Below are 27,593 nucleotides of genomic sequence, written 5' to 3'. Positions count from 1 at the left end.
GGTAATAATTCCTCTAAGGTGTTTCTGTTTTCTTTGTGCACCAGATGGCTGAGGAAAATACATAGAAATGAGCAGATGAGTCATTTCACGCTTTCTCCCTTCCCCCTCAAAAATCCTTTGCAGTTGAGGAGTTTAGAAGCCTCAGATTCTCCTAAGGCAGAGGTGTCGAACTCAGTCACATAAGGGGCCGAAATCTAAAACACAGGTCAAGGGTCAAATTTTCTATTAAGATATTTAGTCTTGTATTAGTTGCAGGCACTATGTCCAATTTAGGTTTATCTTGAAGAAAAGTTTCTAAATGAGCTGGATCAACAAAAATATGGCACTAAATACTTACATGGGAACTTAAGAAAAAATAAAGCTCCCACAGCCAAGACACGAGTCTTGAGTTTCAGGAACTGCTTTCTCCTCTATTGCGTCTGTTTTCATGCTCTGTCTCCATTGAATTCATTGGGGAAATCCTGAAAAGCCAACTGGGTTGTGGCCCTGGAGAACTGAGGTTACCCATTGCTGCTCTACCAATAGGTTCCATAGCACAACCCCCACAACCCCTCCCCCTCGAAAAAATAAACCTATGATTTGTTTCCAACCATTGGTAGTTTCATGGAATTTCTTCTTCTTTTAGTGTTGTTTGAAAGTTAATCAATCAGGCCCTAGAGTCAACCATTCCACCTCAATCATGATTTTATAAATTCTATCAAACTCTAAGCTATTTAGCTTTTCATCTGGAGTATGAGAGTTATTTTAATTAGGTCGATTTATGCTTTGCAACCATTTGAGTGGGCTCTGCAGTCTTGTCAGTTAGTGGCTGTGTAAGGGTCAAACGGGGCATGTGGGAAGCCATATCTGTTATGCTTTTCATTTCCCGGCTTCCTTGAGCTCTTCCACCATCTCACTGCATGATGTCACTTCCTCTCTCTCATGTCATTTCATGACATTTCAGTGGGAGATTTTAATTTTTATGATTAATGCTGCTACTTTACCCACCCAAATTTTCTTTTTAAAGATTCCCTCTGCTGGTGAGTCACTGTCTTAAGATGAGATCTTTTGTAGCTTGTGGAACTTGTGACTGATCTGTGAATTCTAGCTGAAATCTGTTCCATTTGCAGCTTAAAAAAGCATATTTCTTGTACTTAGTTACAGTATAGAACAGGGGTAGCAATTCCGGTCCTCGAGAGCCACAGGCAGGTCAGGTTTTCAGGATAACCACACTGAATATGTATGAGATGGATTTGCATGCACTGCCTCCTTGAGATGCAAATCTATCTCATGCATATTTGTGGTTATCCTGAAAACCTGACTTGCCTGTGGCTCTCGAGGACCAGAATTGCTTACCCTTGGTATAGAAGAAAGCAAAATCCCCACAATGTTGACCATTTCTGTACATAGATGAGTAACGATCTAGAAACCAGATAGATAACAGGTAGATGTTCCGTCCTCATAATGCATTCATGTCCAATGCCCATAAGGAAGATTCTGTTTTTATAGAATTTCAGCTGTTTATTGCAAGAACAAGCAAAACTACAGCTTACTGCATGCAATAGCTGGAGTTCAAAGTCCTTCTTGTGTCCCCATAGCTTTTAAACTAACACAGAGAGCCAAAACCTTCTTCCTGCATATGACAGTGGAAAGAGTAGACTCTCAGATCTTTCATGCAGGATTGCGGATTTAAGTTTGGCAATAAATATACGATACATATATAAGGACATATTAAACATATATATATATATATATATATATATATATATATACAGTAGGGGGCTCATAATCGAATCTTAAATATGTCTAAAAACCCGGCCAAGTCAGCACTTGGTCATCCTAAAAGACAGGTTATCCAAGTGCCAATAATCGAAATGGCTTTTTGGACGTATTCAGGGACTTATAAGTTGTGAGTTAGATGATGTAAAGACAGGTATAAGGTATCAAAAGTGACCAGATAACCACTGCAGAGACAAAGTAAAGACCCCACACACACTCCCGCCGTGTTCACACAACCCCACAAAATTCAGAATAAAAATGTACATACCTTCCTCCAAAACATCAGCACATGGCATAGAAAAGCCTAGTAGAGCTGCACAGAGGTGGCTTAAGTAGTCTTTGGGGGGGGAGGGCTGGTGAACCATAGAGAGGAGGACCCAGGCCTATAAGCCACTCTAACCACTACATTCTTGGTGGAAAATGTGAGCCCACCAAAAGAAAACCCCAAACCATAGAGGTGCCACCTGCAGCCATAAGAGCTATTGGGGGTTGTAGACAGGTGGGTATAGTGGGTTTTGGGGGGGCTCAGCATAACCTATAAGGGAGTTCTAGTGAGATGTTTTATAGAAAGGCCAAATGGCCCATCCACAGTAACCATTACCTCTTCCTCTCTCTTAAGGGATCCCACTTGCCTATCCCAGGATTTCTTGAAATCAGACACAGTCTCTGTCTCTGTCTCCACCACCTCTACTGTTCCACGCATCTACCACCCTTTTTGTGAAGTTCACATCGGTGGCCTATAAGGTGCTCCACTGCTCTGTTGCCATGTCTGGGTGACCAATCCATCATAAAGCTGGCCGCTCCCATGTCCAAATGGTCTTGTTCTGGGTGTTTGGCACTTGGACAAATTTTTGGTCGAGAATGTGGTATAAAGATAAGACGTACTGGCGGTCTGGACGATCAAACGCCTGGACATAAAAATAGATGATTTTTTTTTAAAAAACATATTTTAGACGTTCTTTTTGAGAATGGACAATTTGGCGGTGCCAACTTTGAGCTACTAGCACCCTGCATCCAAATTGGACTTAGACGTATTTTTTTTATTATGGCCTTCCACATGTATACAAAGGGCACATCAATGATAATAATAAATGAATTAGAATAAAGGTAAAAATTTAATAAAATAATGAAAATAATACAACATATCATACAGTGTCTTGTATCCCGCAGTTCTCTACAAGGAATCTATGTGGTGTACAATAAGAATTGAATCTAGTTCTTCAAGCTACATAGATAGAGAGATAAAAGATAGAGAGGAAAAGAATATCTTTAGATTCTTCTGGAAATCAAGGTAAGTGGTAGATTCTTAGGCAGCTTGTTCCAAATATTTCTAAAGCATGCAAATCTTGACTGCATCATGGCCTGTGCTGGAAGGTATTTAGTTGATATCTATAGGGCTGCCAAGTAACGCCACGTGATACGGAACAGACCACTTGCCTCGCTGCTTGCATAGACTTATAGTTCTAAATTTTTTCTCACCTGTGCATCCGCTAGAGCAGTGGTCTCCAACTCAAACCCTATGCAGGGCCATATTTTGGATTTGTAGGTTACTTGGAAGGCCTCAGAAAAAAATAGTTAATGTCTTATTAAAGAAATGACAAATTTGCATGAGGTAAAACTCTTTCTAGTTTATAAATCTTTCCTTTTGGCTAAGTATTAATAATAATATTGTAATTTATAGCTAAAGAGACATATGATCAAGAAACTGTTTGATTTTACTTTTGTGATTAAGATAAACATACCGAGGGCCTCCATATAGTACCTGGCGGGCCACAAGTTTCAGACCAAATGACAAACTTGTCTTCTATTTCCAGTTTGAAAGAGTCTACTTTCTCTTGTTCAGCATAGAGAATATATGATCACTATGGGGTTGTTGTTTTTTTTGGTTTCATTTCACTGCAGATGATGGCAAACTCTCCTTTGATGAGTTCAAGAACTATTTTGCTGATGGTGTGCTCAGCACTGAAGAGCTGCGGGAGCTGTTCTCCAGAATTGACCAAGTGCATGTTGAGTAAGTGTTGAGCTTCTAACCAAACATAGAAGTCTTTGTAACACACATGACAGTAAGTTAGGACTGTGTAATCTCTTAAAAAAAGATTTGCCACCTAGCTCAGTGAACCCAGGAAAGGTCCATTTGTGAAGACAGACTAGATGGTCTTCAGTTATCATCATTTACTATGTTAGATGAATTTCGTTTTATGAAAAAGTCACATTTGTGCCAAAATCCTCAATGGATCACTAGAAATCTGATACAGATCCTTGGAAATCTATAGATTTTCTGATCACTGGATCCGCTATTGTTTGCAAATTTGCATTTGGAGTTGTGTCAGTCTACTTTAGATTTTGGGGATCTAATCTAGAATTTCACAAGAGGCCTTGAGGGGAAAGTAGCAGATGGATTTTCTCAGTGGATTTCGGGAAAACATAAACTAGACTGGAATCTTGAAAATGCACAATATTTGCTTACATGAAGATATTTTGAGGACAATTAGGGGTAGATTTAAGAGAGCGCCTCAAATTTGATGTGCCGGGATGATGTCAGCTAGGCGTGGATTCTGTAACAGCAGTTCCATGCAGAACTGCCATGATAGATTGCAAGCATAAGTCTGCAGTTTCATGCCTTATTGTAGGTGCTGGAGTGAGTGGTCACGCCTAGCTGTTGGATTTTAAAATTAAACAGAGGGGTAAATTTACTAGTCTAGGTCATGATGGGAGCTTTCCCTTGGTATTTTACAGGAGGCTCTGCCAAATGCAGAGTAGAGAGTTGCGCGGGGACAGAAATCCCACCCGTCCCCACCCGTCCCCGCCAAAATCCCACCCATCCCCACCCGTCCCCGTGAGGAATCCCTCCGTCCCCACCCGTCCCCGTGAGGAATCCCTCCGTCCCCACCCGTCCCCGCGAGGAATCCCCTCCGTCCCCACCCGTCCCCGCGAGGAATCCCCTCCGTCCCCACCCGTCCCCGCGAGGAATCCCCTCCGTCACCATCCTTCCCTATAAACTTCAGAAATAGTTATTTTATTTAATTATGCTACTGAATTAAAGGCTCTGGTAGAGACCCATTTACAAATAAGCAAAGAGACTATTAATTTGGAAATATTAATTGGGAAGAATACATACTTTGTAAATGGGTTTCTACCAGAACCTCTAATGTAAATATAAAATATAAATACTCAGCTGATGAGAACCCACAAACTGTCAGCTGAGGACTTCCTTTGCAGTTGGCCTGGGGTCCCTTTTGCCAAGCTTGGCAGGCAGCAGTAGCGTCCCTGAGTCACAGATGCTGGCACCTCAGTGGCTCATGGATGCTGCCAGCAACTGCTGCGCTTGGTGGAGGGGAGTTCTGACCATCTCTAGAGGAGGTCCTCTGCTGGCGGTGCTTGGGGATCCCCACCAGTCACAGCAAGGGCCAACAAGTACTTCAACACTGTAGAAATAAAACCAGAAATGCATTTCCTTTTCTTTTGAACACAAAACAAAGATATCTGCCATATACATTTCCCAAGGCAGATGACTCTATGCAATGTCACCTCGGTAACAAAATACAAAAATAGACAAATACACCCCCTCCCTTTTTACTAAACCACAATAGTAGGTTTTAGCACAGGGAGTTACGCTGAATGCCTCGCGCTGCTCTCAATGCTCATAGGCTCCCTGCGCTAAAAAACAATATTGCGGTTTAGTAAAAGGGAGCCATAGTGCATAATATAGACAGCAGATATAAATTCTCAAAACAGACACATTTTGATCACTAAATTGAAAATAAAATCATTTTTCCTATCTTTGCTGTTTGGTGATTTCATGAGTCTCTGGTTGCACTTTCTTCTTCTGACTGTGCATCCAATCTTTCTTCCTTTCTTTCAGCCTCCTGTATGTTTCCTCTCCTCCAGACCTCATTCTCTCCCCCAACTTTTTCTTTCTGTCTCCCTGTTCCCACTTCTTTCTGTCTGCCCCCTTTCTTTCTTTCTCCGTGCCCTCCCCCAAGCCACTCGGTTTGCTGCCACCGCCATCGGGGAATAGTCCCCAAGCCACCGCTGTCCCAAGCTTTCCCTGCAGAAGCGTCGCGCTGACCAGCATTCCGCTCCCTGACGTCAATTCTGACGTAGGAGAGGAAGTTCCGGGCCAACAAGGCATTTCTCCTCATTCCATCCAGCCTGAGCCCCATCTCTCCTTGATCCAGCATTTCCCTTCTGTGTCTGTCAGAATTACCATTCCACCTATTTTCCAGCATCACCCTTCTTTGTGTCCATCTCACCTATATCTGTATCTCACCACTTTTTCAGAATCTTCATTTGTCTCTGTCCTTGTCTTTACCCCATATTCACCATTTGCCCTTTCAATGTCTTTATCTCCCCCCCCCACACACACTTTTTCAGCATTACTTCTATGTCTCTATTTCACCTCCTCTTCATGTCCCCTCTGTATCTCTATCCTTATTCAGAAGGTCCTGCTTACCCTTTCTCTTCTTTGTGTCACTATCTCCATTTTCAGCTTTCCCCCCTTTTCCATTGTTAATGCACCCTGTAGCCAGAATCTTTCCACCCTCCCTCCACTCCGGCCCAGCCCAGTATGAAATATTTCCTTTTGTTTCTCTCCCCTCTCTCTTCTCCTCCCTCACCCACGAGTCCTGCATCTGGCCCTCTCCCTTCTACCTGCACCTGGCAACACCCCCCTGCTCCGCGGCTCTCTTAAGCAACTCGTCAGCAGCGGTGATCAAGACAAGCTGCCGACATCGAGGCCTTCCCTCTACGAGTCCCACCTTTGTGGAAAAAGGAAGTTGAAACAAGCGGGACTCGCAGAGGGTAGGCCCCGACGCCAGAAGCTTGTGTCGATCGTTGTTGCCGAAGAGAGCCGCAGGTAGAAGGGAGAGGGAGATAGGAAGGCTGTAGAAGCTCCGGAGCATGACACCGAACCCGGCCAGGATGATTTCTTTTTCAGGCTGCTGCTGCCGCTGCCGCTGCCATCCCCCACCCGAAATGACAAAAAACAGCCTAATGCCCGCGTCGGGAAATAGCCATGCTGAGCAGTGAGCTCAGCACGTACACAGATGAAAGCCTTGCTTGCTGATTGGTCCGGCGGCACGGTTGGGCGGGGCCGCCGGACCAATCAGCAAGCAAGGCTTTCATCTGTGTACGTGCTGAGCTCACTGCTCAACATGGCTATTTCCCGACCCGACGCCAAACTTGCATCGCCAGAATTTAGGTAGGTTGTTTTCATCCCCGTGGGAGTCCCGTGGGCAAGGGGGCGTCCCCGTGGGAGTCCCGTGGGCGTCTCTTGTAAAACAACTGTAGGGTCACACATCAAAGTCCCTCCTTGCAGAAACTGGCAGGGCTGGCTCAACCTATAGGCTGGGTGGGGCTCTGGCTCAGGTCACCGGTGATGGAGGCAGCAAAATCCCAGTCCAGGCTACCTTTAGATTCCCAGAGGGAAAGATGACGGATTGGGATTTTGTTTTCCTTTATCACCAGTGACCTGAGCCAGTACCTCACCAGGACCAGCAGGAGGGGGTGGACTTGAAAGAGAAAGGGAGAAGATACCAGATTACAGGTGGAAGGAGCAATAGAGTGGAGGAAAAAATACCAGATTGCGGGTGATGGGTGCACCGATACAAAATTTGGAAAGGTTAAAGTGGCTTCAGCTCAGAGAAGAGATGGCTCGAGGGCAAAATGATGGAGGTCTATAAAATACTGAGTAGAGTGCAAAGGGTAGATGTGAATCACTTGTTTACTCTTTTCCAAAAATCTAGGACTAGGGGGTGCATGCGATGAAGCTACTAAGTAGAAGATTTAAAATAAGTTGGAGAAAATATTTCTTTACTCAGTGTGTAATTAAACTCTGGAATTCGTTGCTGGAGAATGTGGTGAAATCAGCATAGCAGGGTTTTAAAAAAAGGTTTGGATAATTTCCTAAAAGAAACATCCATAAATCATTATTAAGATGGACTTGGAAAAATCCACTGCTTATTTCAAGGATAAGCAGCATAAAATTTGTTTTACTATTTGGGATCTAACTGGATACTTGGGACCTTGGTTGGCCACTGTTGATGGACCTTCAGTCTGTCCCAGTATGGCACTACCTCATGGAAAGAACAGATCCGGGAGGGCTGCAGTAGGGAGGTAAAACCTGCAACCTGAGAAGATCAAAGACAAATCAAGTACAAGCATATCTCATAACAGAAATACGAAGACACTTAAGGTGTATTTCTGGGAAAACTAACACTGCCATTTTTGCTGCATAGCAGAGAATCTTGGTGAATCATGTCTCCAACAGTTTTCTCCTTATTTGGGTTTTCCAGGCCCCTCTGATTCTTGAGTCTTAGACTGAAGGAGCAGCTTCAGCCGTATCAATTATCTGTACCAGGGAGAAAATGTAAGGCTTCAGCTGTTACTATGGTAACTGGGAGATAACGGATGCCGCATTCAGTCCTGTGGCTGTGAATTGAGTCGATGCACTGCACACGTTAAGGCCAACTTGTGCTATCTCGTATCCCCACCCTTTTCCTGAAAGATGGACTGATCCTCCACTACAAGTGCCATCACCTGTCCATAAACAAGAGCACCCCTTCAATCTCTGCCATTGAGTAGACTGGGTGTCTCCTGCAGGCTTTGCTCTCGTAGTTTCTGTATTTATTTGACTTTATTAACCACTTTGAGACAGAGATTCACCAAAGGAAGTGTATAACAGGTACAGTTTGTCGTAAACCTTACAATTTTGTTTAACAGCAGAGCAATAGCAAAATTACCAACTACAAACATACGGTAAAGTAAACTTGAATCCTGGAAGTAGGATCGATGTGATACGTAAACTACTAGAAACAGACACAGTTTACAGCATTGCAAAATATGATTAATCTAATCTAATCTGAGATTTCGCACTATGTTTAACTAGGATCAAGACGACTTTCAGTGCTATTTAAATGGATACAATTTAAATAAAAAGAAAAAATACTCATATAAAATCTCTGAGAAGTCCATGAAAATACAAATGTGAGGAGGATAGTACAATCGTAGAGTTAATACTGTATGTATGGGACGCCAAGAGTGGAGAACCCTACTGGGCAATTTCTACCGAGGCACAGACTAGAGCTAACCAAGGAAGGTGAAGAGAGTGAATTCTTGAAGCTATCTGGGAGTAATTGGCTGTTATAGTCCATTTTTGGATCAGTGAGGGATATGGTTGATTTGAGGCGAACTGATCAGTTTTCTGGGGTGAAAATGGTGTCAAAGAGATGAATCTTCAGTTTCTTTTGGATCCAATGGCAGTAGAATCTGTAGGAATCCATAACAGACAAAGGGTATGCATTAAGACGATGCATTAGAATAGGGGTGTCCAACCTTTTGGTTTCCCTGGGCCGCATTGGCCAAAAAATGTTTTTCTGGGGCCGCACAAACGCTGCAGCAAGACAGAGGAGGGAGCCGGCAAGACGGTAAACACCCAGGGGCAGCAGAAGAAAACACTGCATTGCCCTCGACCGGGGCCACACAAAATACTTCATGGGGCTGCAGGTTGGACACCCCTGCGTTAGAACATTCAAATAACGCAGATATGATGCCAACACTGTTTGTACAATGGAATGAAATACATTAATAGGTAGAAGAGGGTCAAGTGCAGTTGAAATATATAGACAGGACCAGATGAATGCTGTAAAGTCATTGGGTTAAATAGACTTTCCAACACTTGAAAAATTAACTCACGGAAATGCTTTTCAAGTAAGCACATCTTGCTTTGGTTTTACTTATAGTCAAAGGTATGCCTGGCTTTATGCGATCTTTTTTCCGTTTGGAGAAGAACTTCTTTGAAGCTACACAGGGTTTGCTTATTGGTGGACTGGCCAAATTAGTGACAACCCTATAAACTTATGATTCATTTCTTCCTTTCCTATAGCAACCTGGAGACAGAGAAGCTTTGTGGTAAGTCTTGTATTTTTTAAACTTTAATGTTTGGAAATGTGACTTTAGTTGGGCAATGACCCTCAGACTCTTTTACAGCCAAATAAAACTGTCTTCTCAGAGTACTTTCCTCTTGTACTAAGCCATGGTAGAAGTTTCTACCGTGGCCCAGAGTGCTATAATGCTCTGACACTTATAGGAATTCTATGAGCATAGGAGCAGCGTCAGAGTATTGAGTGTTCTGGGCCATGTTAGAGGTCAGATAGAGGTATCACGGCTTAGTTTGGGGGGAGGGGGTTATTCCTAATACCTGCTAGCACCTGATGGGATCAGTAGCATAGGATTTTGCTACTCTTTGAGATTCTGCCAGATATTTGGGATCTGCATTGGCCCCTGTGGAAAGAGGAAACTCGCCTTGATGGATCCTTGGTCTGACCCATTTTGGCTTTCTTATGTTCAAATCTCTGGGGTTCCTGGGACAGAAGTTAAGAGGTGATAGGCTCAGGAATAATCTGAGGAAATACTTTTTTACAGAAAGGGTGGTAGATGCATGGAATGGTTTCCCAGTAGAGGATTGAAAGCACATGGAAGCTTAAGTTTCCCCCACGGCAGAGTTGAAACATTGTGGGGAATCTGCAGTATAGCTGGCGAGACTGGAATTCATTTCCGGAGAACGTAGTGAAAGCAGTTAGCTTAGAGGGTTTAAAAAAGGTTTGGATAATTTCCTAAAAGAGAAGTCCATAAGCCATTATTAAGATGGATGTGAGGATTATTCCTAGGATATAATCTGTACTTGTGGGAAACAGGATACTGGGCTTTGGTCTGTCCCAACTCTTTTGTTCTTCTGAATGGAGTCTTCTTTCCTTTTTTAGACTATTTCTCAGAACATCTTGGAGAGTATAAGAATGTTCTATCTGCACTGGAAGCCCTTAACGTAGCCGTTCTATCAGCCATGGACAAAACCAAGATGGTGAGTACTGGCAAGTGTCTCATGATCAGCAAGTCAGAGATAATTGGTAGTGAGGTGAATGCTCTCAAAATATACAAAATCGAGAGGTCAAAATCGATAACAAAAGTGTAACAGGAACCAGAAGAGACTTTTCAACCTATGAACACAAGTGTTTTGTCCGAATCACTCAGCAACTATTTCTCTGGCATTTGAAGTTTTGCACATCTCCTCGACCCTCGAAACATGGCCCATGTCCGGACCTGCTAACACACCTTCAAGCTAAGTGGAGTGGTTTTTCCTCTTATTGCCATTGAGAACAAATCTAGCATTCAAAGAGCACGTTGCCTTATTTACTATTATTTTGCATTAAAGTCATACACAGTGATGGGACTGTGGGTTCGGCTATAGGAGCCAAGGCTCTTGGTCGGATTACACAATTCTGAGTGTAGGTGAAAATTGTATTACCTCACTTCTTAATAACTATATTTAAGATCCATTTTTGACTTTCATATATTGAGAAGTCTTGGTTCCTGTTACACTTTCATGATCAGCAAGACCATTCCTAATGAATGAGTGGCAAAGAATCTAACCTACATCAAACGGGAAACAGGTAGACTCAAAGAACGAAGCCATTTATTGTACGACCACCTTGAAACACATGATAAGGTGGTATATCAAATCAAAAATAAACTTGAAACTTTAGCAGACGGAGCAGTCCTGTGTTCAGTGTACATCCAGGGACTTGGAAACTCCTGCCTCATTGAATCATAATGACTGAGTCAAAATCCAAACTTCAGGAGTTGTAATTGTCTATAGATTGAAGTATAGGACCGTTTGGTGGTAATGTCCACCAGTGATGCCAGGACTCTGATTAGTGAAGGCTGAGTTGGGAAGTAATGCTTAGCCTCTCTGAAATGAAAGGTCTCGTGATGTTTTAAGGACCTGATTAAAAGCCTTGGCTTGTGTCATGTGTTGTCTGCTGCTCTACATGGAGACCTGCTTGGGGGGGAGGAGGTTCTGGCTCTTCATATTAGGTATTATACCCCTGAGTTCTGTAAAAATACACTGTTTGTTTGCTGGCTGTTAGCGAATGATTTGTGTTGAATATTGACCCAAAACAAATATAATAATAAAAGTGATGTTGGACCCCCATCACTTCATGCCATTTTGCCTATTGTTACCCCTTATTAGAATCTCCCTGGATACTCACTGGTTCTCTCCAAATTCTGCACAATACCTCTTGCACAGCTCAGTCCCAACACACACACCTTACTTCACTTGTGTACTAGAGGACTAATATTTCCTTCAGTTAAGGGAGTCCAATCTATGGGTCAGGTCTCGCATTCTTTTTTTTTTTTTTTTTTTTTTTTTTATACGACTGCCCTTTGGAATGGCTTACCATTTCATTTAAGAGTTGGATGTCTTCAGCATCGGTATTTTTCACCATTGTAGGGAAGTGTAAAATGACTTTAAATCTACATGGCCTGTTTGAAAATTGCACCCATAATGGCCAGGTTCCTAATCCCTCCAGACTCCAAGGAGTTAAATATATCCCTAGAAAATCAACCTTGAAGAGAAAAGAACACCTATTTAAAAATTAGCTGTGAGCAGTATAAATATTCTCCCATTATTCACATTAGCAGAACCACTGGAGGCCGGCACTCGGAAAGTAGCATGCCCAGGGGTAAGCTTGAATAGACAAAAGACGGCAGGGGCTCTGGGCCTTTCCCAGTAGGAGACACTGTTGACAGTGAAATGGAAAACCCTGCAGCTCATTAGCAGCTCTCTGCACCACATGGGAGAATGCATCATGAATGTAAAGCAGAAGCTGCATTCCAGCATCCCTCAATAAAAGTCATCTGACAAGAAAGCCATTAAATAATTGATGGCTCTACGAAGAACCTTTATCTGGAGGGGTAGAGAGGTGCCACGGGGGTAGTGCAAGACTGTGCAGAATTTAATTTGTGTGACTCTTGTGGTACATGAGAGGAAACTATATTCCCTCCACTATGGGATGAATTGTTGCTTCATTTTCCTGTCATTCACTAAACAATGTTCAAAGGACCTTATCTTCAAGAAGGACTAGATTGTCAATAAGCTGCTTAGTAACCAACTAACTTTACTAACATTTAAAATTAATCAACTGGCTTCCGCCCAACATTCAGTGATATTTAACCAGTCAGGAAAGGCTCCTGGCCGGTTAGTGTTTGGCTGGCTAACCACTCAATGTTCAGCAGGAGACGGCTAACTCTCTCTCATGGAATATTAGCAATATCACATGATAGCTGCCAGGTTTAGTGGCCATAAGAACATAAGAATAGCCTTACTGGGTTAGACCAATGGTCCATCAAGCTCAGTAGCCTGTTCTCATGGTGGCCAATCTAGGACCCTTGTACCTGGTCAAACCGAAGGTGTAGCAACATTCCAGAATCTCAAAGAGTAGCAACATTCCATGCAGAACCCCAAAGAGTAGCAAGATTCCAGAATCCCCATTCCATGCTACTGATCCAGGGCAAGCAGTGGCTTCCCTCATGTCTGTCTCAATAACAGATTATGGACTTTTCCTCCAGGAAATTATCCAAACCTTTCTTAAAGCTAGCTACGCTATTTGCTCTTACTACAACCTCTGGCAACGTGTTCCAGAGCTTAACTATTCTCCGAGTGAAAAAATATTTCCTCCTATTGGTTTTAAAGGTATTTCCCTGCAACTTCAAGTATCCCCTAGTCCTTGTAATTTCTGATGGAGTGAAAAATCAATCCACTTGTACCTGTTCTACTCCCCTCAGGATTTTGTAGACTTCAATCATATCTCCCCTCAGCCGTCTCTTTTCCAAGCCGACACTTAAAATTGACATAGCCGGCTAAGTTTGCGCCAGTCAGAGATAGAAACGGTCCAGCACTGAAGATCAATAGTCAGCACAGACAGTGGGAGTTAGTTGGGCTCCCTCTTGTGCTCTCAATATTGGCCCTCTTGTGTTTCAGCACAAAGTTAACATATTCAAAAGTATACTCCAGGATTCTGGAGTTGGCCATAGAGGAGAATGTTACTATGTTAATCTAAGGGCCCTTTTACAAAATGGACTAGTTAATAAATGGCCTTCCTGTGTCCTAACCTAGGACTGTGCACTGAGCCCATTTCTAGAGTGGTCATGAAGTTGACCTTGTTCCATTATTTCATTTTCTGGCCAAGTGCTATGCTCGGTCGCTGGGACATCGCACATAAATGCAAGGGGGCGGTTATGTGGGCAGGGCATGGCATGCAAATGGAGGGGACAGTTGCGTGGGTGGGGCATAGCACGTAAATGCAATGGGGAGGGGCATAGCATGTAAATGTAAGGGGCGGTCATGTGGGCAGGGCATGGTTGGGGCTACCATTTAGGCACACCACTTATCGAATACAGTGAGCTATGGGCAGCCATGCTGCATTTGGGTGTCTGCATTAACTTTAGTCTATGGCTGGTGTAACTAAATACGTAAATATTAGAGTTGCCAAAACTGGGTTGCACCAGTGCTCTGTAAGGGAGTCCGAGTGCTCATATACCATCATAGAATAGGTTTTCACTGCAGGCATCAGGGAGCCTTTATGCATGCAGCCATGTAAAGAATTGCTCCCAAAGTGGTGGATACATAGGGCTGCTAATATAAACTGTGTCCCAAGGGTTATTTCGTGCAAGGGAGTAGCGAGTTTGGTGCCTCCATCCTTATTATGCATCTGGTATCCCACCCCTCAGCTTGTACCATTTCTCCGCATTATGCTGGAACTGAAAATGTAATCTGTGTGACACTTTTCTTCCTCCAACCTAAGCACAGTTCCAAGAGCACCTTGTATGGAAGAAAGCAAATTTCAGAAAGCTGATTTACCCAAGTACATGTCTTAGAAAATCTGTTCAAAGAATAGATGCCCTAGAATTTGGAATTACTTGTAGCCAAGGGTTGGATTTATTTAAATACTGGGCTTTATCACCCCGATCCTGATGAAGAATGACAACTGGAGAATTCTCTCTTCTTTGAGTTCTGTTTGCAGTAACACTGCCAGGGAGAAACCCTTGCTTCAGAGCAGCCAGAGCCAGCTGGTGTTTAAATATAGAGCTCATTATTCCACAGTACAGAAGAAGGAATAATTAGTTTCCATAACCAAGTTCAAACATTTTAGTAATTCATGCATGTGCACTGCCTTAATTTCCATGGATAAATTTGTGACACTCATCCAGCGCAATTTTCAAAGGAATTTGCCGAGGCGCATTATTTGATGAACTCAAAACTGCCCTCCTGTGATGCAACTTAAAATACAGACGTACATCTCGTTAGACACAGTGGTACCATTAAGATCCTCCAACAGGGCAGAGCATAAGTAGGAACATTCCCCTTACCTTTCCCCATGATGCCATGGGAGTAAAAAAAGGATAATTATAGTTTAAGAGGATTAAGGGGGGGGGGGGTGTCTAGACAGCTGACCCATATATCTCTTTCTCCTCAATAACGGTTCTCTTGACCTATCAATCACTTGCTTTGTACCTTCTTTTATTCTTTTGGAAACCGCATAGAACTTCACGGTACTGCAGTATATAAACTGTTATTATTATTATTATGGATGGCGTATTATATAGATGTTACGGGATAGTGCATGTCATCATTTTAAGTGGATTGGGTGGGGGGGGGGGGTCTGGTTTTCTATAGTAGCGATGTGTTAGATATTTTGTTCTGCACTGTTCCAGGCTTGCAGACAGTATCAAAGAAATTTAACGAAATAAACTTAGTGATGCCGGCCTCCCTCCCTCCCTCCCTCCCTCATTTTCTACTCTCCTTTCATTCCCTCAGGACTATGAAAGCGCCTCCAAAACCCAGCAGTTTGTCACTCGTTTTCTCTTGCGGGAGACCATGAGTCAGTTACAGTCACTTCACAGCTCCCTGGCCTGTGCCTTGGACACCATTGAAGAGCAGACGGGCCAGGAAAGGTGATGCCATATTTTGAGTCGGGTCCAGTCAGGCCCATCTCTTCTGAACACAGTGAAAGTTGGGGAACCTAAGGGACCAGACAGGAGGAAGCAATGGATTTTCCCATCTTAATAATGGCTCATGGTCTTTATTATTTTAAACCCTGCTAAGCTAACTGCTTTCATGACATTCTCTGGCAATGAATTCCAGAGTTTAGTTACACGTTCAGGAAAGAAATATTTAATGCCTTGAAACTTGAAAATATTTTTCTGATCCAGGGACTTTATGTGGTCATTGGGTGATGACCTTATAAGGGTTTTCTAAAATGCCAGCGTTCAGCTTGTTGCCATAAGTGTTGTTACAGCCAAATGAAAGAGATGTAGAGTTGATGCTCTCAGGTCACCTTTAGATAGCAGTAATGGCACTGGTTATCTCCCATATGCCACTCTGCTATGCTTCTGAGAAGCAAAATTGCATGGGGGGGGGGGGAAGAGTCGACAGGCATTGCTTTCAAAATGACAGTAGATGAGCTAGGGTGAATGGAAAATACTCATGCTCCCCCTAGACCACAGGAATTCAGACGTAAGCCTGTAGAGGAGGGCAATTGCAATTTTCATACGGGGGGGGGGGGCGTGGCTTCTGATCAGGGAATAACTAGGGCTCCACTGGACCTAGAAGGGGTCAGGATACCTATGTGTGAAGACAAAGTAGGCACCTGTTTCAAGTCTAGGAGACATTGTACCCCACCAGAAAGGTGTAAACGAGTTCTCTCCCACCTCAGATTCAATCCATGGCACTGCGCGTGTTTTGTTAAGCAAAAACAGCACCACAACACTCACCGCCTACTTTTCTGTGCATCATCCTGGGGTAATTCTCTTGGTAAAATGAGGTGGTAACGTGCCATTTTACTGAAATTTAGTAAAGAAGCCCCTTTACCAGGTCGAGAAGGGGTTGGCTGGGGACTTTCTCGGGTAGGCCAAGTTTATCTGATTGATGCAATATTTAGTGTTAATCTGTTACTTGTGGCTGGAGAGCGCGAGATGTACACAAGGGAGGTCTAACTGTACCTGCACAAATATTAAGCAGACCATCACATTCCTTGGAACAGAAATGCACCTTCCTTTTCTCACATTCCCTTTCTTTGGGTTGGGTTGGACAAACAATAAAGAGTTTGAACCAAATTGATAAATCTGAGACCTTGAGCTGGATGTTCACTGGCAGAATTAGTTGACAACCTAAGGATAACCGCATACATGTTGTACTGGTTACTTTTTTCACACAGCGTTGTTGGGTTTTTTAAGTCATTTCCTGAATAACTTTATTAATCTGTATATAGATGCCTCGATGGTGACATTTGTCAGAGAATTGATCTTTGCTTTATCCATAGACATGAACTGAAGAAGCCTGAAACCCTGTTTGGCTTGAGGGGCGGCAGAAAGTGCAGTCGTAGAGCACAAAAGACTGTCTTTCTCTCTCCAACAGATACACTCTCTGGGATGCTAACTACAGGTGAGGTAGAAAGAACCCTTTCACACACACTCCTACGTTAATTATAGTGTATGTCAGAGAGGGCATCCTGTCTAAAATTCAACTGGCTGTGGATACATTAACCCCAGATATGTAATGCCATGTCCAGGCACCAGCATTGAAGATCCTGATCAGTGCCAAAATCCGGAGGTTATCTAGGGAACTGGCCAATTAGCAGATGATACCTGGTTAGCTGAGCGGCTTCTTCACCCTTTCACCCTTTATGCATTATCCATCTACTGAATATCGCCACTAACCTGAACAGTGCCCTGGTGGTCAAGTTTCAAGTTTATTCAAAATTTGATATCCCGCTTTATCAATATCAATAGCTTACATAAAAAATAAATAAATAAAAATCCAAGATTTTAAGGGAAAATCACTGACAAGACGGAACAAGTTTAGACATGAGGTGTCCGGGGGATGAAATACAATTTATGATAGGAAAGATGAAGAATGAGGGGAAAGTACAATGGGGAAGGGGAGATATATAGGGGGGAAGTCCAGTTATGAGAGTGCCTGCCCAGTTTAACTCTTCTACAGGCTCAGCCTAGTGTGTGTGCCCATCCGCAGCTATAGTCTGACTTGAGTTGAAGACTGGATGGATCAAAGACCAGTAAAAGAGTAATTTTTAGGACATTATATGTGGGTAAAGTAGCAGATACCGAAGCCAACAGATCAGCATTGAGCGGGAAATAGCACCACAGCACTCTTGGCCTAGTACCAGCGCGGGCCGAAGGTGGAATCGGGGTGGGACCAGAAGTTCTTTAGGCTTCGTTGATATCGAGTGCTGGTGTCATGATAACTATGAAATTATGTTTGTTGAGCGGTCAAGGTTCAAAAAAATACAGTATATGCTCATGCATGTTTTGACTACTCCATGTTGGCCAAACTGGGTGACAACTGAATTCCTTCCAACAGCCAGGCAAGATCCAAGTTTCCAAGTTTATTATAGGATTTGATTAATCGCCTATTCCAGATTCTAAGCGATCTACAGCTAAAAATTATAAAAATGGGGAAACATACATAACTTATAAAATTAATATTAAACATATTAAAATATCATAAAAATACATAACATATAATAACTTGACTAAACATAACTAACAAGACTGTTTAACATACATGATCAAATAAAAGGAAAGTTATAGGAAGAAATACAATTCAATATAAAAGAAACAATTAAGGTAAAATAACATTGGGAAAAGGGGAAGAAATTTAATATAAAATATTAAAAATGAAGATAATTCAGTTAGTCACTAAAGCGTCTTTAAAAAGGAAGCCCTTAAGTTTGCTCTTAAATTTGTCTAGAATTCTTTCTTCTCTTGGGCATTCCAAGCTAGGGGAGCCGTAACTGAGAAAATAGAATGACGTCGTGTACTAATAACTTTTAAAGAAGGAACAACCAATAGATGTTGTTCTGTTGACCGTAATATTCTAGAAGTATTATAGGGAATTAAAACTTTATAAATAAATGCTGGGGTTTTAAAAATTATAGATTTGAAAGTGAGCAGATCCAGATTTTAGTACTGAGGCCGGATTATCCCAGTGTTGACTGGGCCATGACAAGCTAAATATTGACCCTCAAGCTTTCAAACAAATTATAGGAGCTAAACTCGAGTTCGTTCTTCTTGGAAACAATGAAGGACTGTGTGCAGGGTTGAGGATGTTCCATACAGAGCAGAAGCACTGGCTTGCATGCAGAGTCCACATCTCTCTACTCTTCAGAGAAGCTCACGAGTCCTTCCTGCAGGCCCAGGTCTTCCACGTTCCAAGGTTCATTTTATTTGATTATCCACTTTAGGGAACCAAGGTTCAAGCCAGACAAGGAGCAGAAAAAAGCTCAAGGGGCCTTCAAGTTATGGGTGACAAATTAAAGCCTGCTTGCTCGGAATTTGAAGGTCCCTTGTGCTTTTTCCTGCTCCCACTTTAAGGAAAACCGGAAAAGTGGTGCAGAATAACCTGATGCTGGCTACTCTCCCTGCCTTCAGCAGTAGCCTGGGAATAGGTCCCATGCTGCCTCCCCTCCTGGTCAACTGGAGAGAACATGGTGGCAGCTTTAGCTCAGGAATGATGGAGGAGCAGAGAAGGTAGCGTTAATGATGGCGGCAACTGAAGCCTACAAGAAGAGACAGCAATAGTAACCTCTTCAGCCCCTTGCAAATCAGGAAAACAGAGAGTGGCAGGTCAATGAGCCATAGCTGCAGGAACAGCAATAGCAGTAACAGTAGATACGAGAATAAGAATTTCTAAAATAATAGAGGGGATAGTGAAAAAAATAAATGGATGAACTGGATTAGAATGGGGAGGTGAAAAATAGTAGAGGGGTGGTTTTTTAGCAGATAGTGGAGGGAAAGTCATCTCGATGTGAGATGTGTCCACTCCTGCAAACTTGTCCTTAAGCAGAGGTAACCTCACAGAAAGCATCACTGTTGGTGGAATGAGGCGGGACACCCTCTTCTTTAGCCACTCATCGTCACATGATTTGCTCACAGCTGGGGACATGGCTCGGAATTAGAAAGCTGGGATTCCCAGGAGTGGGATGGAATAAGTTCCTGTGCGAGTGCAGTCAACATTTCTGGTGACGCCAGAGAGAGGCTCAGAACACACTGAGAAAGGCAATTGGAGCTCCAGAATGGGGCTTGGAACACTCATTGGTTGAATAGTGAAGACCATTCCAAAGACCACGGGAGGCGGTTGGGCTTGGGGGGGAAAGAGAGGGATGTGAGCAAGTAAATCATAGCATTGACTCCTGTGCATATAGGAGGAGATTAATTGTGGGGATGGAATGGATCTTTGCGGGTTAGATTCCATTGGAGATGGGCAAAATTTCTGTCCCCGTGTAACTCGCTACTCTGAATATCTGGCTCACAGGTTCTGATTTGCTCCTGGTGTTTCACGGTTAGTGACCCTGCTGTGTATCTCCCATTTGACACTGTTGCAGGGGTCGCTGTGGAAACTGATAATCACTGGATGACTCAGATTAACAGATTACAGAATCTGATTGACAAGCTAGAATATAAGGTAAGGCACCATTTTGGGGGAGGGTAAATAGTGCTTATCCAACTCAAGCACCAGCTGCTACTTGCAGACCACGTGACCGAGACATCATGTTGGTTTTATCCATGGGTACGAGATGGTGGTGGTTAGTTCTCCTAAGTAACACTTTCTAGAGGTGGCATCCCTGAAGAAAGTAAATTTCCATGTACGGTAATTATCTGTTCTTATACCCAGAGTCCACATCTGGAGCCTGTGAAGGAAGAGATCACAAGCAGACCTCCCGATTCTGTGAGTAGGAGCTGGTCAGACTGCACCAGTCAATGGCGTTTTAAGTATTTGCAAAACAGCAATTAGTCTGAGTATGAAATCAACAGACACATCAATGAAAATGTATTATAATGAGAGTGTACCCTGTTTCCCCGAAAATAAGCCCTAGCACAATTTTTAAAGATGCTCCTAATATAAAACTAAGTCCTAGTTAAGATCGACCCCCGAAGCCCTCCACGAATGTCTCTGACACTCCCTGACTCCATCCCTAACACTAGTGCTGCCTAATTTACTGAAAAAATTGGACTCATCGATTCAGCAACCCCCACCCCCTGCTGCTTTAGGAGGCCTTGGAGTGGAGGTATGTCAGTCTCACGGTGGGAGGGTCAGTGGGGTTCTGCTGCACAGGGGGATAGGAGGGAGGGATAGAAAGATGCTGCACAAGGAGATAGGTGAGGGGAGGAAAGATGCAGCACATGGAGGGAGGGGGAGGAAGAAATGGGGTGGAGTTGAGATTGTTGTACATAAAAAAAATAAGACATCCCCCGAAAATAAGCCCTAATATGTTTTTTGGACCTACAATTAATGACACTGTTAACAGCTAAAAGGACCGATGGGCCAGGAAAGGATCCAGAGCAATGTGGGCTAGCAACAGGAGCTCCAGAAAGTCCCGTGTACAGACCTGATTACATGTGGTTGAGAATTCAGCCACCAGAACCACGAGGATGAAAGTGAAAATAGTTCCCTCAATACAGTTAGTCTGTGATGTCATTTGACTCTGAAATAAAAAGTGATTCCTGTTATAAGAACATAGGGGCCCTTATTAAGCCTTAATCTGCATTGAACACGTGGGAAACAGCAAAGCGCTTAACATGTTATGCAGTCATTTTGCATTTTCTGTGCATTAAGCACAGGTTAATGAAATTTTTCACTTAGTTTTTTGGGAAAGGGGTGTGGAATGGGCATGTGGACATTGTAGTAAGATAGCAGATGATGGCAGATAAAGACCTGCACAGTCCATCCACTCTGTCCAACAAGATAAACTCATGAGATATAACATGTACTTGACCTTCATCTGTCCTTGCCATTCTCAGTCTGTCCAGCACTGGTCTTATTGTCCAACTACTTGAGTTGACTACTCAAGCTCATCCTGATCTGTCTAGTCGTAATTGGGGCCCAGACTTTAGAAGTCTGGCCTTGTTTCCCAATACCAGAGTTGTGTCTAAGCACCGTGAAGATCAGTTGGTGCTCATTCTCTTTCGATGTAGGAATCCAAGCATGTTTGACTTCCATTTTAATTTCCACGGAAGGGCAATCAAGGCATCTACCACCCTCTTTGTGAAAAAGTATTTCCTGATGTTACTTCTAAGCTGCCCCCACCACAACTTCAATTCATGTTCTCTAGTTCTACTGCTTTCCTTTCTCTTCAAGGGTAGAGTTGTGGGGTCAGGACTCAGAACTTATTGGTGCTGCCTACTGGCTTAAGGGTTGCATATCTTCTGCTCTGTCATGAGGTCCTTTAATCGTAGCAATGTCAGGGTATGGCAGCAGTTTTGATTTATTTACTTACCACTTTTTTTGAAGGAATCCAAATTCTGACCAGCGTTGTGTTGGACATAGAACTCAAGTAGAAGTGTCTAAATCAGTGGTTCTCAACCTAGTTGGGCTTTCAGGGTGTCCATATTAAATATGCTTTAGAGAGCTTTGAACGCACACCTTCATGTAGATCTCTGCCTTGCACACTCATTGGTGTTTCTGAAAACCGAGCATGCTAGCTGTGCTCCAAGAACCAAGTTGGGAATCACTGGTCTGTATTATTAGGCCTACTTTTGACAAAGAAGAACAATCATTTTTTCTCTCTCTCTCTCTCTCTGTAGCATATCCTGGTAGCCCAGAGGCAAATATCAATCACTGAAAGTGGCTTACAAGCATTCCGGCAGGCGCTCAAATCTTACGCAGATTCTACAGCCAATCAGAGCAGCTGCTTACAGTAAGTTACTTCTGAAAAGCTTAAGTCTGCCCTAGAAGCGATTGTGCATTCAACTAATTAGTGGGACACAACAAGCTTTTCCTTGATCTCTTCCACAGAATCTGCAAGGAGGGACCTAGTGGCAAATTCTGTTATTTTGAAGAGTTTTCATTTAAATAATCTACATTATCTACAGAAACATCACTTGTTTTTGTTCTCTATGAATCTTGGTACAAAATGATTTGACCCCTGAGGCAGACACACTTTCAACGAAACACAGTGCCATGTCAGTACCTGCTTGTTCTTGAGGATTTATACAATAAACTATATTAGAAACCTGATGGCAGATAAAAGCCAAATGGCCCATCCGCAGTAACTATTATATCTTCCTCTCTCTAAGAGATCCCACATGCCTATCCCAGACTTCTTGAATTCAGACACAGTCTCTGCCTCCACCACCTCGTCTGGGAGGCTGTTCCACGCATCTTCCACCCTTTCTATAAAAAAGTATTTCCTTAGATTACTCCTGAGCCCATCGCCTCTTAACTTCATCCTATGCCCTCTCATTCCAGAGCTTCTTTCAAATGAAAGAGACTCGCCTCATGCGTGTTTATGCCATGAAGGTATTTAAACATCTCTTTCATCTCTCTCCTATCCCACCTTTCCTCTAAAGTAACATATTGAGATCTTTAAGTCTGTCCCCATAATTCTTATGACAAAGACCACTGACCATTTTAGGAGCCTTCCTCTCATACCCTGTGCATTTTCCTTAAGTCCCTTGTTCAGCTCTACTTTTTTCATGGGGTTTCTTCTTTGGACTTTGTTCCTGGCTGTCTCCATTGTAAGCAAATATATCTCATACATATTCATGACGAGTAGAGTGAGCACCCCTGTTCTAGAGGAAAGTTGGTTGGAAAGAAAATGACATTTCTGTCCACCTTCTTTTTCAGTGTTTCTGCTCATAAGCTCACCAGTGGCTGCTGCTTTATGCTCTATGAATTCTGGCAGGATACAAAGTCCTGGAGAAGGTAGGCGAGCAGAATTTAATAACTTATTTCAATCCTTGCAAAGTGAAGCAAACTCAGGCAAGTCTCCCCATTCTCATTTGCAATTCTTAAATCTGTCATTTTAACCCTAGCTTTTAAATTACTAACCATAAGAAGAAGACCTCCGTAATGTCACATTTCTTTGAGTTGAATAAATCACCTGTCCTTGCCTTTCAGTCACCTGCAGGCCAACTACAGCAAAATCTTCCAACGGGCAACTATAGACTTCCTGGAGTCTCCAGAGCTGGTCACCACCATGCTCTTTCCAAGTGAGTTCCAGTTTCATTCCTAAATACAGCCTCTCAAGTACCAAGGCACTAATTTCTGAATAGGGGAGAACCTGATGGTTTTGGAAGGGATAAGACTGTCATGTCTACATAATTCCGGTCTTCTTAAGATCAGGTTCCAGCAAGGTGAATTTCAGATTTTCGTCATTCTCGGTAGTACTGTTCGTTCAGACTGATCTGTATGTGATAGAAGAAAGCAAAAGGATGAATCAGATGTATACAAATAATAAAATAAATAAATTATTTTTCACTCATAGTGGTATACAGCAGAATTAAACTAGAGAGACAATATACAATTATACAGTAAAACTAATTCAAAGAACATTACACATGGCATCGTATACTTCTTAAAGTATCACGTCCCCCTCATCCACCGTGCATGTGGTCACGGGGGGCCAGATTCATTAGGCACCGCTAAGCACCCTAATCAAAGACGCCTAGTGACTCCTAACTGCGGAGTCTATGCTCAACTTTTTTTTTTAATTGGCATGGTAATCGATTATGTCAGTTTTCAGCCAATTAAAGTAAGCCATTAAGAGTTCAGTGCCTAGTGAAGGCGCTCTCCAATGCCATCAACACCTATTTGAAAAGTAGGCATGGTCGACTTAGGCGCCGGTAAATTAGGCTAAGTAAAGCCCAGCCTAATATACTGATGCTTACCTACAGAATGCATAGCAACGCCTGAGTAAGCCTGAGTGGGATTCTTAGGTGCAGTTTATAGAATGTGAACCTGGGAGCTTCAAGCTAAGCACTCTCTGAGTTAAACCTGTAGCCAGACAATTGAGATACTATCTGATATTGCTTAGTTAAACCGTACTGACTGTGTATCTATATTGTGGTGTACTCCTCTGTCTTTTAACTTAGACCCCCCAAAAAAGCTTTCTCTGGCTGGGTCTGATACTAGAGAGTAAAGGCATTTCAGACTTGTCTCTTGTCTTTGACACTGCAAACTCTTGCTGAAGCTTCCTACTTCCTCTACCCGAGCTGTGGACAAGCTCTTCAAGGCTTATTTCCATTGCCAGTGTTCTAGGTCAGAAAGTAGCTGGTTTAATTTGCATCATTAAAGAAACGGACTCTTAGGATCGAAAGGAGAAAAGTTCAAATTGAGGACATTTTTAATAGTGGACTTTCTGTCCCGAGATGACCCAATAATCATGATCAATACTCCAGTCACGTACAGGGAATCTTCTGGACTGTTAACCCTTTCATTTACAACTGTTCATACCAATTGCACCCAATCAAGATGACTTTTACAAAAGTGTGTTCAATTGTGCAGTTAGTGAGGTTTAATGCAGAAAATGATGCACAGTTGCTACAAATCTAAGGTGGTGAATATTGGGGGGAGGGAGTGTCACCCAGCATTTTCCTTTGCATTAGCTCACAGTAACTAGGAAACCCTTAGCATCTCTATGGAAGCAATGGGAAGAGGTTGCGTGGTTAGTGCAGTGGCCCATTCTGCACCCGCTAACACAAAATGCCTTACAAATACCACTAAAGCAGTGTGTGTTAGCTGTTAGCAACCTAAAACGCTTTGGCACCAAATGTATAGGAAAAGCCAAATGTTAGGTTGATGGTATTTTGGTGGTGTTCAACCAGAGGGTTTTTTTTCTCTCTCTTTACAGCTTCATGGTGGATAATGAACAATAACTGATGTCCACACAGCGGCTGAGGCCTGACAGACTAGAAGATGTTAACCCTAACTCCTTCCCATCCAGCATGCGTAGATCTGCCCCCCCTAAATCAGGGTCTTTGGATGCTAACCATTTGGCCAAGAATGAACTGAGAAACAGACTTTAAAAAGGTCCAGTCACTGATGTAAGCTGGAGCTAATTCACTTGCTGATGTTCTGCATCACTCCCAGAATGTTTAGGAAGTTCTGAGCTGTACCAGGTTAAACCAATATACAATGGAAATCATCATTTGACTTTGGAGTTTCAACTGTTCCAGAGCAAAACCTGTTACTTCAACTCACTTCCATTCTGCAAATCTGTTGTGGCTGCTCCATCTTTGTGAAGGTTTCCCTTGAAGGGAAATAAGCAGAACTTCAAGGAGTTTAGAGATTTGTAACTTAGGGTAGGAAGAATTCCTCTCAACCTGGGCTCCCTTTTAACACTTGTGAGAGGTGAAGGGTAAACAAAGACATTTTTTCCCCGTAGGAACTCAGTTTCCCTGTTCCATTCCTGTAAGCTCTGCCTTAACCGCACAAGCCTCGAACACTTATGATTTTAAAGTGTTTGAGGCTTTTGCAGATGAGGACGGAGCTTGCAGGAATGGGGCAGGGACAGGAAAAGAACTCCCTGTAAAATTCTCTAGTGCATGGCACTAGCTCTAACGCCGCACCTCATTCCTACTCTCCCAATGCCAAACTCCTTGGTATGTTGCTGCCGAATCCTCCATAACAGCTTTGATCTGCTGCTAAACTGACTGATATTCTAGATCCATGTTAAGCCGGAACTGCAGCGTTTCTTCTTGACCAAACCCTTGCACTTCATTCCTCTTTCTTGCTGGAACAGATGTTGATAAAATGTGAACTGTGGCATTGAGGCCAAGTTGGAATGTTAGTAAAGGAGGTTATTTTCTTAGTTTGTTTTATTTTTATTTATTAAAGCTGATACCTTGTCTCTCCTGCTACAAGCATTAACTTTCTCTGTTGTCCTCCCTTTCCTTGCCAGCTTTTCTTTCCATGTTTTCCAATAGGTCACAGAGATGGGCTTTTGAATGTCTTCTAGGAGAGACAGCAGTGAACGAATCCATGTTGCATAAAGAAATAAAAGGCAAAGACTGGAAGGTCTGAAACAGAATGTGGGCATGCTTTATTTGTTCTCAACGCTTCTATGCACTGTGATCTCCAAAGAGCAAAGCCGCCAGGGGATAAATCTGCATGCAGTGTATGCAAATCGATTCTAAATATCCTGCAAACACAAGCACATGACAATGGTGGTGATTAGTGGACTAGAGGAAAGGTTTACCAAAGCTTGCCTGCTGATTGGTTGAGCAGGTAGCAGAGGTGTGGTATATGCCTGAATTACCACCAGCGTGAGGGGGATATCCCCCAATTCTATAATCTTGTACTTAACTATGAGAAAATGTTCTGGTGTGAAAGGGTTGCACACTTTAAGAGCATATTTTGAGATTTCATTTTTTAAATTGCTGGTTCGATCTTTGGTGCCAAGTCAGTTGGACTATTGCAATATGGTTGATTTTGCAGGTACTGAAAAAATCTTCGGAATGCAGCTGTTCGACTTACTTTTGGTTTGAAAAAGTTTGACCATGTTGCTCCTTTTTTCCCTGAGCTGCCTCTTGAGGTTCAGTTTGGATGTATTTGTTATAAAGTCTCAACTGGTCTTATAAATTCATTTATTTTTGCTAATGCTACACGTTCCCAAAATTCACACGCTTCTTTCGTTTTCCCGTCCGTTAAAGGTTGACAGTTTAAAAAGTTCCATCAAAGTCTTTTTTCCTCTCAAGCAGCTTCTTGGGATAAGGATCTTAAGCAAATGATATTGACCTCTACGTCTTATCCACATTTGAGGACATGACTGAAAACATATTAGTTTTCTAAATTTTTAGGGAATTGAAATATTTTATTCAACTGTTTATTTAATTTTTGTAAACCGCATAGAACTTAACAGTAATGCGGTTTAGAAATTGATTTTTGTGTTAATGCAACAAGCAGGTCAGTGCAGTGGACCAGCCCCATATCCCGCTCTAACAAGGACACTTGTGGTAGAACGTGTGAGCCCTCCAAAACCTACTGTACCTGGTTTGAAAATTACCGGATATCTGGCTGATTTCTAAAATGTCTAAACTTAGATTTAGATGGTCATATTGAAAATGCCCCACCAGTGGAGCTGACAAATTTGATTTACGAGATAGCCACATCAAACTAAACTAAACCTTGGATTTGTAGACCAGGTCATCCCCAAAAAGGAGCTCGACTCGGTTAACAATAATGAAAGAAAACCAAATAA

At 42.7% G+C, this 27,593-nt stretch overlaps 1 protein-coding gene across 1 annotated transcript in view; it reads left to right on the top strand.

Annotated features, from left to right (window-relative positions):
* The window catches only part of NECAB3 (N-terminal EF-hand calcium binding protein 3), a 61,028-nt gene extending 34,605 nt beyond the window's left edge, over positions 1–26,423 (top strand). The window contains exons 3-13 of the mRNA XM_033914294.1: positions 3,661–3,769; positions 9,641–9,666; positions 10,518–10,615; positions 15,413–15,549; positions 16,917–17,038; positions 19,998–20,077; positions 20,288–20,341; positions 22,198–22,310; positions 23,240–23,317; positions 23,513–23,604; positions 25,245–26,423. Of these exons, the coding sequence (XP_033770185.1) occupies positions 3,661–3,769; positions 9,641–9,666; positions 10,518–10,615; positions 15,413–15,549; positions 16,917–17,038; positions 19,998–20,077; positions 20,288–20,341; positions 22,198–22,310; positions 23,240–23,317; positions 23,513–23,604; positions 25,245–25,273 (938 nt within the window). The 3' untranslated portion in view covers positions 25,274–26,423. The remainder of the gene's footprint in view (positions 1–3,660; positions 3,770–9,640; positions 9,667–10,517; positions 10,616–15,412; positions 15,550–16,916; positions 17,039–19,997; positions 20,078–20,287; positions 20,342–22,197; positions 22,311–23,239; positions 23,318–23,512; positions 23,605–25,244) is intronic.
* The last annotated feature ends 1,170 nt before the right edge of the window (positions 26,424–27,593 follow it).

This window comes from Geotrypetes seraphini, chromosome 11 (assembly GCF_902459505.1).
Source record: "Geotrypetes seraphini chromosome 11, aGeoSer1.1, whole genome shotgun sequence".
NCBI classification, from domain to species: Eukaryota; Metazoa; Chordata; class Amphibia; order Gymnophiona; family Dermophiidae; genus Geotrypetes; species Geotrypetes seraphini.
The sequence above is the reverse complement of the archived record's forward strand: the minus strand, read 5'-3'. Positions and strand labels throughout refer to the sequence as shown.